Source organism: Cicer arietinum, chromosome 2 (genome assembly GCF_000331145.2).
Source record: "Cicer arietinum cultivar CDC Frontier isolate Library 1 chromosome 2, Cicar.CDCFrontier_v2.0, whole genome shotgun sequence".
NCBI lineage: Eukaryota > Viridiplantae > Streptophyta > Magnoliopsida > Fabales > Fabaceae > Cicer > Cicer arietinum.
Window position 1 is genome coordinate 42,825,726 of NC_021161.2, and position 13,086 is coordinate 42,838,811.

General features: G+C 31.8%; 1 protein-coding gene across 1 annotated transcript; it reads right to left on the reverse strand.

The window, feature by feature from the left end:
- Positions 1–2,433: 2,433 nt before the first annotated feature.
- Positions 2,434–13,051, reverse strand: LOC101496276 (protein NUCLEOLAR COMPLEX ASSOCIATED 4-like). The gene is made up of 14 exons (XM_004490751.4): positions 12,460–13,051; positions 12,273–12,346; positions 11,913–11,974; positions 11,780–11,831; positions 11,321–11,421; positions 10,919–10,995; positions 10,606–10,707; positions 7,702–7,760; positions 7,444–7,618; positions 6,065–6,238; positions 3,975–4,119; positions 3,290–3,347; positions 3,058–3,166; positions 2,434–2,744 (listed from the first exon to the last, which is right to left on the reverse strand). The coding sequence occupies exons 1-14, from the start codon at positions 12,910–12,912 to the stop codon at positions 2,541–2,543; spliced, it is 1,845 nt and encodes a 614-aa protein (XP_004490808.1). The 5' UTR covers positions 12,913–13,051; the 3' UTR covers positions 2,434–2,540.
- Positions 13,052–13,086: the final 35 nt, after the last annotated feature.

Sequence of the window (13,086 nt, forward strand, 5' to 3'; positions counted from 1 at the left end):
AAAAAAAAAAAAAAACAAGATTTTTTAACGTCAACTAGAAAAAGATCTTCACTTTAGAGTTCAATTGTTTAAGATTTTTAAAAAATCATTTCCACTTTATATTTTTAAAAATAATTTTTACGATAACTTAATTAAAAATAATAGAAGTTGGTTTAGTTGTTATTGATTAAAAAAATTAATTTTGACATTCGAAAAACTTAGATATTAATTATTAGAGATTTTAACATGATAAAAATTACATTTAAAAAAAAGATATATTTCAAAAATGATTTTTATGAAGAGTTTCTTAGAATAGCTTTTTTATTTTAATCATTTTTTGAAATTTCATTATCCAAAAAAACTTGTAGCAAATAGATGAACTACTTAAAATGATATTTTAATATCATTTTAAGATAAATTATTTAAACAAGTTTTTCATTTGAAGCTTTATTTTTAGAATTGTTTTTTAAAAGTATTATAACAAAAAAGATAAAATACTTTAAAAATCAATTTTTTTAAAAAAAAAACTTAAACAAATGAGCCCTTAATGTCTCGAATATGGTTATATCCAAACGATTTTTTCACAAGAAATAGCTCGAACCTAGATTCGTCTGAAGTCACTGATTGCGCGCGCGTTTATGACTATGTGACAGAATAATCAAGATGGTATGGTCAAAGGATCAACAACATACTTAAAAATATAGAGGACATTTCTTGGTTGACATCAAATTTTCTCTATATATGTTTCATGAAATTTTTTATTCATCTGATCTTTTCTATTGTTGTTAGAAACAATGTTGGAACTTAAACACTAAATTTTGAAATTTAGAGCTAGTGTTGTGTAAATTGAAAAAATGAACAAGTTCCACATTGGAGAAATATCACACACTATTTATAAGTAGGAGGTTTGACCTTTTGTCTCTCAAATATTTTTTGCCACTTTTCTTGTGTACTCCGATTTCGCAGGTCGGTTTTTTTGTGGACTCATGCATCTTCAAAGAACTAGTCACAAATCGTTCTCGTGGAATTTGCTCAAATCAGATTCAAAAATTCCTCTATAAATAATGGATTCCACTCAATTCACAAAATACATCAAAACTCCAAAATAAATGAGTTTTCTCTCTTCTCCCTTTTCTGCTTCGTCCCAAATTTTCTTTATGTCCATTTACCTGAAAAATTTGTCCCTTTAAGTTTTTGAATGGCCATAGTATTATATTACAAGTGGCATTAACCGTTATATTTGAATGGTGTAATTTTAGAACAGTTTTCTACAGTACAGTAGTAAAACTAGTATAGTGTAACTGGACTGTTTTATCTTAGAGACATCGTGGTTGATAGTTTGTCCTGCACAGTTTTAGACAGTGCCGTGAAAAGTTATAAGGAAAGTGACCTAGTTCACGATTCAACACAATAATATCTTTTGTGGCTGAATTTATTTATTTTTTTCAAAACTAAAAAAACAACAAACTTTTATTGCAATATACAACCTTTTTTATCATAAAACTCTCTCAATCTTTTGTATAAAAGTGTAAGTTTTGGTGCCACTTTAGTCTTCGAAGAGAAATTTTGGAAAACTGTTTGGCCAAGTTAAGAGGGTGAACCATGTTCTAAAAACTATTGATTTTTGTATCCTTTATTTTTCTTTTAATCAAAATTAGTTAACTCTTAACAACCAAATAAAGAGGTTGAGCTATCACAATAACGAAGAACTCCAAACTTTTTAGTCAACTCCAAAATAGTTCATTAAAATTAACCTAGTATGCTTGTGCCAAATATAACCTCCATATAACTTGTTTAGATTTTGTGGATGTTCATCTAACCCTCAATATTTATCCATCCATTCACATATGTAAGCAAATATGGAGGGATTAGATGAACATTCACATAGCCTATATACAAGTTGCCAATTAGTTTGTTGATTAATGAGTAGAATATCAAGTTGCCAATTAGTTTGTTGATTAATTTGTCTATTAAGTTAATTTGTCTATCCTAATTAGCCTATATACAATTATAATTACTTGTAAATTTATATCTAAGATGATAATTTCAATGACAATTATTTTACAGAAAGAGAATATTAATGTAAAATCAATGTTGATAAACTACATACTCAATTACAGCGCCACATTATATCTCACAACAAAAGCTTATATATAGATTATTTTGATACATATTTACAACTTCATGGATATATTTGCCACTTCACATAATTCAAAAATTAACTTAACTAATACTTGCAATTTAAAGAACCAATTTATATATTCCCTCGTACAAGAGTTGAACTCATGATTCCAATTGGTGATATTTAAACTACAATGTATTATATTAAAAAAAAAATTCAAATTTTGTTTCAAATTTTAAGTCCTTGTATAGTTTATAATATAAAATTTATATATATCACAATCTTGCTACATATGAACGGATTTCGTCGTCTTGAAAGTGTTTGAAATGATGTAAATAAAAATAGAAAATTTAATATAAATAAATAGGACATAATATTTGTATTTCAAAACTTTCAAAGAAACATTTTAATTTTAGTTGTGAACATACATGAACCAGATTCAGGGACACTCAATTCGTTGTCTTTTAGCGGAACCATGTTCCTGATCTAATAAATCTTTAGCAGCATTCTCGTTGTTGTCATTGATTGTTTCGGGAGTTTCTTCACATTTGAAAGTCCAACCAGCAAAATTATTCTCTGAAAAGAGAGAGGAGGGAGTTGTTTTGTAGAAAGCTAGAGGAACCCCCTTCACCCTTCGAGATATCTGCAATGGTACAAGTTGTCACCAATGAAACACCATCAGTTTTCCATGTCAACTATCAGTTTTAAAATAACCATATAAAGGTGGATGATGCGGCAAAGTAGAGATTTCTTATTGATTGTCGGTGTAAAATTGTTTTAGACCGACAATGGATACTCTTTAATTCCACTAAATATTGCCAATTATATACAACAAACATATCTCAAGCTAAAATATAGCCAGTTATATACAAGAAACATATCTCAAGCTTTCTCTTATTACGCAAACAGTGTATATAGGCATATGTTCCTGTAAACAAAACCAAATGGTAACTCACCTGCGCTCCAAATATTGTTGCATAAGAACCAGCACTAAAATCCTCAACATTAACTTCACATGTTTTGGCTCTGACTGTTAAATCAGTCTCAAGAAGGGTCAAAGCAAACCTGAGAGCACAAGTAAAAACATGTAGCGTTTAAGGTATTATGTCAAAATCAACAAACACAGATTAAATAAAACACTGCAGAAAAGGAAAACAACGAGTATTGCGTCAACGACAAAACACTTGCCGTTGGACAGGAGGACAGTAGTGGTGAATAGCGGAATCAATTTCCCAAAGAGAGCTTCCTGCTCCAAAGAAATCTTCATCAGCATAACAAATATAGAACACAAATAGGTGACTCTTAATAAACTAAGAGATACTGTAGGGAAGGGCCACATTTGCCTACATTGAGTTTAATGGCAAACTTATCGTTGACATTTTACTACAAGTTATGTCAAGCAGGCAAGCTAATTTGAAGGTATAATGATTCTGAATGTGTCAATCCTAATGTCATGCCTAATTGAGTTTTCTCTTGTTTAAGAAACATCAAACAAACAAGCAAGCATGAATGCATTCATGTATGGAAGTATAATCAAGAGCATGAAAAGGGATAAACCTGACCATACAACAATACATGTAAGATTAAATGGTCATGATCAGCTCCTCTTACCTCACACACCATATAGCCGCTATAGCAGCGTTATAGCATAGCAGAATTTGAACAAAGTGTAATGGCTCTGTGATACACTATTGTGGCGCTATAGCACTATAACATAGTGGAATTTGAATAAACTGCTATTTTCCACGATCCATAATTGACAACACTGGATAAAAAACAACCATCCAATTTTCCAACATTCTCCAGGTTTGGTTTAGGGAAAATAACAGAGTTCACGTAGAATAGACAATAGATAACTTAAAAAGATACTCACTCATAGCGCCTGACTTCATTGGATCAGTTTCCTCAATGTTAAAATGGTCTATGCTTGGTTTCTGGCAGGGCATACCAGTATTGGCATTATCCAAGTTAGCAGCAGTCACTTCATCTGTTCTATCTACCCCTTCAACAACGTCTTCCTGTTCATATATCAGAAATTATCTCTCCAGTTAAAACAGGGAAAGCAGTTGTTTTAATACACTGCAATACATATCCTAATTATTTTACCAAACCAACATATTTCAAAATTTAACACAAACACCAAACTTGAGAGGGGATAAAAAGGAGGTAAATAATGTCTAATTAAATTCAAATTGCAGTTCTTTAAATTCCATCTAAATGTCGGATGAAGCAGCTGTTGGCTAACTAAGAAGTCCCCAAGAAAATAAAATCCAGTCCTAATATTATGACTCCTAGATATGTAAGGGATCATGAAGAAGTACATGATATGTTCTTTAATTTAACCTTTCTTTACAGTTCCAATATTTCTCTTATCATAATGATGTCAAATTGCCACCATGGCGGCACCTTGGGTTATGGTCCGCCTTAGGCTGCAATGCAAAATTTATTTGAAGGATTTTAGGCTGGCCACCATGAATTGGGGATTCAACATTGACGAACCTTATCCAGTATCAGACCAGAGATTTCTCCTTGAACCAGGAATCCAATCAATCTCCTGGTTCTACCAATTAAAAAATATATGAGCAAATATGAATCAACAATGCCAATAATTCACTCTACAGCTGCATCAGAAAATTGCAGATAGCAGCAGCATAACATGCACGATTGCCCATTTTCTTGTCAGTTTAGTCTGACACAAACAGATAAACAAGTATGCAGCTATTTTAACTGTCTAAGTACGTGTACAAACAAACTTTGTTGAGCAGAAACATAAGGAAAAGTATATAGAGGAGTAACTTATCAATACAGGATTTCAGAAGCCAAAATTTGGCATTCACCAACACTATTCATGGTTAAGCTACAACGCTGTTCACAAGCCTCACATACCCAATCCAAGAAGTAATACCACAGCTAAACAACGCTGTTTTTAAACCTGGATTTGTTATTGTAACAAGCACTGGTTTGTGGTTTACTGGTCTAAACATAGCCGAATTGATGACAATTTAATTTTATATTTAGAGAAAAAAAATGATTGTGGAAAAGAAACAAGCAAGGAAAGGAAAAATGAAGGTCAAAGCCTGATACACCTTTAGGTAGCTGAAAGCGTACAAAGATAGAGTTGAGAGGGATTCAAAGTGGTAAGTTTTATGAAATAATAATTTAACATATGTATTTGCAATAGAGTATAAACAAAAAAAGTTACATATTTAAGTTCAACAATATATATAAAAATACTTTTAGGTCATAAATTTATCAACATACTTTTGTAAAATATTGAATGTTTTAATTTACAATAAAAACAAAATTCATTTGTATCGAAGTATTAAATAAATAAAACATGCACATATACAATCAAAAGTGCATATGGAATAGGGGTCAAATGCTTCCCGCTCATGTGAGAAGCAAAGTTCGAAAATATGCAAAGGAGAAAAGATGCTTCCCGCTCATGTGAGAAGCAAAGTTCGAAAACATGCAAAGGAGAAAAGAATATGGCTAATATGGCTTTTCCATATTAAAACTGATTAAACTTGTATGACAAATCAGACTGATCCTAAACAGTTCCCACCAACTTACACCCAGCTCAGCAATCCAACAGCTAGTTTACAGAATCCCTGGTTTTCTGGCTTGAGTGAACCGACTATATAGGTCTGGTTTATGATTTAATCAGTTGGTCCAGTTTCAAAACAGTTGTTATTCATTCTTTAAACAGCAATAATACTAAATAAGATGAACAGAAATATATATGTCCTGAACACAAGATCTATATCATTTTATAAATGAAATAGCTTAAAGATACCAACAGATTATGATTATGATTTCAAGATCCCCCTTTGTTTCCCTCTACCCCATATTTCAAGTGATCCTCAATAGCATCTCCAATACAAAAGAAGCAATCCAAAAAACAAAAGTTACTAATGAAGTAATAGGCAAAACAAAAGATAGAGAAGACGAGACTATCTTTACCTGGTGCACCAAACAGCTGATTGAAGAATGTCTACGCAAAATATTGTGAACCAGAGCCGTAATAACTAATGCACCTGAAGGTGGAACTGAAAGCAACAACCTACTCAATTTCTTTGCAAAGGGGGCAGCCAGGTAAGCTGGAACGCGGTCGGAGTTCAGGCAAGAATCAAGAAGCTGCAAATAATAAATAGCATTTTGTCAGAAAACAGCACACCCAAAGGATTTACATAAGTGAATATCGTTCGTCATCAGTCAATCATATTCAATACTTTGGTTTTCCCATTAGAGATGTCAGGAAAAATTATTTTCCTCTTTCAAGTTAATATATGTGACTTTGCATATTTGTGATGCTAGCCTAATGCACTATTCTTTTGGGATTTCCTTGTCCAATTAGCATAAAGGGGTAAAACATGCAGCACAATATTAGTTTTAGTATTTTAATTTTGAAATTGGGGTTTTCAAATTGGAATTATTTGCTCAATATGGATTCTAATCTGTATTACATTATCTTAGTCCCATATAGAATAAGATTATCTTATTATGATATTTGGTTATTTTGGGACTATTTAACATAATTATACAATATTGATATTTACTTCCTTTTTCATGAGCCATCAGAAAGACTAGATAAAGTACTCTAGGTTTATTGTTCCGCAAAAAAGAGATTAGAGGTTGTAACGTTGTGTCCTTTAAGATTTTTGTCATCTTTTGAGAACTTCTTTTCTTTTTTACCCCCTCTCCAACAAAAAAAAGAATGATACTTTCACTTATCTGATAAAGTTATTCGGCAGCATCAACTTTCAAAATTTCACTCTAATCAAAATACACTTATTGCAGAGTGAACATGAAAATACAGCAGCATAATTTACGCCAGATTTATCCTTGATGGGGTATAATTGGACCTGATCCTCAATGCAAAAAAATAAATTATGTTGTATGTTTTGTTATCCCAGTTTTAAGCTCAGATGGTATACTAAATGCTCCTTTTAAGTAATTGGATGCATTATTTCTATGTACAGAAGTGTATGTGATAGAATACGTTATTTATGTAAGTAACTTCAACCACATTTATGGGATAGAAGTTGGTTTTTAACACCTTTAGTTTAAGGATTGCCATGTTGAGCCGAAGGAGTTCTAGAAGTTTAAATTTTACTGTAGTCATATTCTTGTTGAAACTTACATCCTCTATAAATTTGCACTCCAACATACTTAAATCATTATTAACCAAATTTGCATATTTAAGTTACATTAAAAATATAATTATTTAATAAGTCAGTACCATATCTTCGTACAACTGAACTCAAAGCATCATTTTTGCTTGATATTCCTCTTTGATTACATTTACATGTATGTACCCAAAGTAATTTTATAAGATTTACCTGGAAAAACCTTGCACGATGTTTTGCCATGAAGATAGATGGAACTAATAGCTCATATAGTTTTTCATAGAAATTAGGGTACTCCACTTCATACTTGGTCATTAGGATAAAAAGGCTGCTAAGTGCCATCACACTGACTACACCACCAACATCATATGACCTTGTCAAGAAATCACTGCACAAAAAAAAAAGCAATGCATCAGATTCAACATCTAGTTACCATAACAAAACACCAATTTCTGTAGCACAGATGTTTACCATAACATTTTGGGATTAGACAGATGAGGAATGACTGCTTGGTGAAGGTTAACAAGAACCTAGTAAAAAAGAACCATGTAGCTCACAAAATCAAAAGGAAGAAAAACATGCATTAAAGTATAACAATGTAGTTCCGTTCACATAAAACAGGGTGTAAAGACAAGAATGTGAAATTAACAATCACCACTATAACAAATAGAACTCAACTTACATCATACATGCATAAAATGAATATAGTCAAAGGATAATATTGATTAGAAGCCTTTGTAAAAATAATCAAACAATACATAAAATGAATATAGTCAAAGCATAATATTGATTAAAAGCCTTTGGAAAAAAACAAAATAATAATATTGATTAGATATAGGAGATTGACTACGAAGCAACATACCTGCTATAAAATTGATGAAAATATATAGGACATATCAAGAAGAACTACATATGGTTCTTATTGAATCAGAAGAAACGTATAATAGAGTATATAGAGAGATTTTGTTTAAGGCTTTTTAGAGATGAAAATAGTTTGGGTAACTTACATTCTAGCAGGTAAAGATATGTGTGAGGAGATCATGACTGGTCACTGGTGTTAAAACACAAGGTGAATATAGAAGATTTTCTGGTAACTGTAGTTGTGCAACAAGGGTTAACTTTGAACCCTTATCTTCTAAATTCAGTTCTACATGTGCTAACTCACATATATAAAAATGGTACTACTGCATTCTTTTCGTAAATAACGTAGTAATAAATGAAAGGTTTAAGATATGATAACAAGCCTTAGAATTAAGAAACATATTTTTTGGCCAAGTATGAAATGCAAGTTTACCAAGAGAATGCAAATCATGCTTTAAAAGTGAAAATTGGACACATGATAGCTCAAGTCTTGTGGTTAGTACTTAGTACCTTAAACTGTCATACAAAATTGTAGGAAGAGGGAGGTGCCAACCATGAAATCAAAGTAGGGTAGATAAAATGGAAAAATGTTTCAAGTGTGATATATAAAGAAAATATACCACTCAAGCTTACAAAAAATAATTTATAACTATAATACAAACAATATTGCATTGAACTAAATTTTGAGTGGTAAATATCCATTGAGAAATCAACTTAGTGTTGTAGAAATGAGAATCTTAAGTTGGATTAGTGAGTCACACTACACAATATAGGATTAAAATTACAATTATTAAAGAGAAAATTGTGATAGTCCCTATTGTAGAAAATGTGGGTCTTCGATAATATTAGAGTTGACTAATAAAGGACAGTCAAATAGTTAGAGGTAGAACCAAGGAAAATGATACGCCAAAATTGTAAAGAAGGATTTAGGAATAATTGGTATATCTTTAAACTGGTGCTACAAATAGCATATTGCGAAAAATAGCGTGACACTAAAACTCTGCAAAGTGAAATAGTGGATAGAATTGCAGTAAAATAGTGGAGGCCACATAGAGATCAAAATGAGTATATTATATATAAGGCAAACGTCGTTTATGTTTAGCTCAATTTTCATTTAGGTCCGTTAAGTTTATTTTTTCCTGATTCGGTTCTTTAAATTACATTCGGTTTGCACCATTAACCTTTAAGATATATTAAATTAAACAAGTGGTCCTCTAAGTTTAAAATTTTTCTTGAATTACTCTAATGAAATGTTAAGATCTAATTGAAACATCACAACGAGTTGATTGTCCAAACTACTTTGCACGTGAAAGAAGTTAAAGACATTGATTATGTGTATAGACCTTTATTACATTGTTTTTTCAGGTTACACATGTGTTTAAATTGTTGTATAGAGAAAATAAAAAAAAATATAGACAATGTATAAGATTTGATAAATGTTTTCTAAATGGTTAGTATGAGGGACATATTGTTGCAGCATTTGGTAGAGTTTCTAATGATCAAAAGCTTTCAGTTCAACTAATTGTTGTCGAAATTGAGATAAAGAACTATCAGTGCAAACAGAATGTAACTTAAAGGGCTAAATTGGGATAAAATAAACTTAAAGGACTTAAGCAGAAATTGAGTTAAACTTAAAGGACTATAGGTGTATTTTTACCTATATATAAAAAAAGCATGTTGCATACAAATAAATAAAAAGAATGGAGCTATTATATCATAGTGTATATATTGAAAGGTATATGTATTACACTGAATATTGGAGTAATACTCACAAAATCTTCGGTTTTTCTATTATATTAACAGGCCACATTTGGGATTCACACAAAAACTTAAGTTTTGTTATTTCAAAAAACCTAAAATTCTATTTTTTCCACGATGGCCGCTATTTCGGCTAGCAGAAATTGGAATAGCAGACACTATTGTCCTAATAGCGAAACTAGAACAGCATTGGGGTTTTCATAGCGGATTCATCAAAATCCTCTATGCTGTAGCGGCTCTATAGCTGCTATTTGATAACATTGCTTTAAACCAAATACATGATAGGGATTTACTGCATCGATTGATCCATGTAGGCAACTCTGCCAAGTGAAAAAAAATGCCTGATTAGTGTTTATTGGTCTAAATTCTTATGAGTCTATTATATCAACAATAAAGCCACAAATCCCTCCTGTTCATTCAACAATAAAATGTATAACCACAAATCCTCTGATACAAACAACAATCTCCCTTTTGTGAAGTTCTAAAATACTAAGAAAACTAATGCTATAGGCTAAAGATTGAATAGAGAAGCTATCAAGCCAAGGCGCATTCTAATGTTAAGTACAGAGGACCAATTAAATTTGACAATAGAAGCAGTTTAGTTTTTCTGTTGATTCCCTTTGACTCACAGTTACAAATTGAAATTATAACACACACCAAAAGCACATGCGTGAACACAAACATTCACTCTTTGTGCACTTGCAAATTATAATGGCAACCATATTGAAATTTCAAAAGCATACAGTTGCAAATTACCTCTTTGTACACATCCAGTGGAAGTGGCAATCTAAGATACGCAATCCAAGCTTCAGTAAATTTTAACTTCATCTTCTTGGCAATATTGACTGCAGAAAGTACCTATATGCATAACAATGAACATGTAATAGATAACAAAAGCGAAGATACAAATAATTACAGCAGTTCTGAAATAAAGAGATTATTCTATTATAATGATAAGGATAGATTCATTAAAAAAGAAGCTACAATTTATCCAAGAATAAATGATCCTCGTTAATGAAAAAATTTGGGAGCAACGTTGAACTGGCAATGAGTATGGAATAATACTTACATTTTTGTTATGCTTCTTGGACTTAACCTGCTTATCATCTGCATTCACATCTCCAGAAAGTGTCTTTTGATCGCTTTCTATGGAAAAATAACCAAATTATAAAATATAAATGTATACTCCAATTTTTCCTTACTACGACAATAACAACCAAGTCTGCTCCCACAAAACCAAGTGGAATCCTCTATAGTGTATATGAATCAATCAAGCCATAAAGCCCTGTCATGTATTGGGTCCTAAAAAATTGTATTTTACGCAAATTCCTCAAGGAAAAATAAGAGAAGCAGCACTAAACAGTGCATTCCAAGTATAAAAATATAGGCCTCAAAAGGATCAAGTAAAGATCTTCATACGAAACAAAATTTTATAAAAAATAAAATATAAAAGTGGTAAGCATGCAGTCACCTGATACACTCCACATTTCGAAATCAGAAGTATCATCTGATCTTTCAAGAGCAGGAACATGTGATAGGGTGTAGTACATGTTATGGATGACACACTCAATACTGCAAAAGATACATTTTCAAAGTTATCAATCAAACTAAATAAATTCATTTTCAAGTAAATTTTACATCTCATAGTTTAAAATATAAAAACTAGGACCAAGTTTGCCTAGCATAAAAAGTTGAGTTGTTTTCATGCCTTATACACTTAAGTTGCAAAAGTGCTTATATAGCATATTGTATGACATTGACATGGCATGTCATTTTTGCATATAAAACATGAGACACAAATCATTTCAAATCAAAGAACATAATCTTATAATACTACTGATAGTCGACCAGCTACGGTGATCTACATTTCTTAATAAAAGAAGGACATGGGAAAGAATAGAAGTAACCAGTGGCTATAGTTATTACTAACTTTGAGCTCAATTGACTTTCATTGGTGCCATCTGCACTTGCAGTTTTATCATCTAATAACAAAAAAGTGAATTATCCAACAAGAATACCCAAATATATGGAAATTGAAAAGGTTGGCTAAGAAAGAAAATCACCTGAAACCTCTTTTCCTTCCAAATTTTTAGTGAGCTTTTCTAGGCTTATGAACGTAAAATAACTGCAGCAAATAACAAAATAATAATTCAGTAAAAAAGATAAAGCCCATAGATGAGATGAGTCATGTACTCAACACACAAACACAAACACAACACTAAAATAGAGAAATCAAATCAGTGAATTTTATATATGCTATAAATAAATTGTGGCAGCCCTTTTATTCATTCAAAATTTAAATTTAAAATGTAAATAACTGCTGAGAGTTCATATTCATATTCATATTCATATACATATACATAACAAACAAAAATAATGAATAGCTCGTATAGAAAAACCCCATGAAAGCATAATAATCATACCGGACATCAATATACTTGAAATACTTCGATATTAATAAATCCACCAAAAATGCAGCAGGACTAGTAGAGTGAATCTAACAAAGCCAATAAAAAAACCAAACAAATTAGATTAGAAAAACATTAATTATTCAAACTATGTCACAAAAATAATTAATAAGTAGCATTAAAATCAGAATAAATAACTTACAATACCACGAATAATCCTATGATACAAAGAAAAGTGAAAGCTTCCTCCATTAGAAACCTTAACAAACTCCATCAAAGTATCCAATACAAGCTCCTTAAGAGTCTCATCAGATTCATCCGAAACAAGAACATCGATAAGAGACTTAAGAAACTCATCGAATTTGGAACGGAGCCAAGTGAAATATATGAACTCCGATTCGTCGCCGTCGTAATCGGAGGCAGTGGCGGAGGAAGAAGGTAGTTTAGGGAGAAGGGGGAGGAAGAAGGAGTGAAGAGAGAGAAGCGATTCGAGGACATGGTGAGGTGGAGAAGAAGGTGAAACGAAAGTGAGAAGAAGAGGGAGGTTGTTTATATGTGATGCTGATGAGAGTAATTCGGAGCCTAGGGTTTTGAGTTCTGCGACGCCGTATTGTTTGGTTTTCGTCTTCTTCTTCTTCTTCATTGGAGGCTCCATTGTTCAGTTCTTAGTTCTTACGGATCGATGCAGTATCGCAGAGGTTACGTCAGGGTTTAAGAATTTGGAGGTATGGTTTGGGTTGGGTTTTTCTTTTTTAGTCGGAAAACTGGGCCTGTTTTGGGGCCAAATTCTATTATAAGCCCAGTTAACTGTTTCTGGTCCTGTTTCTGT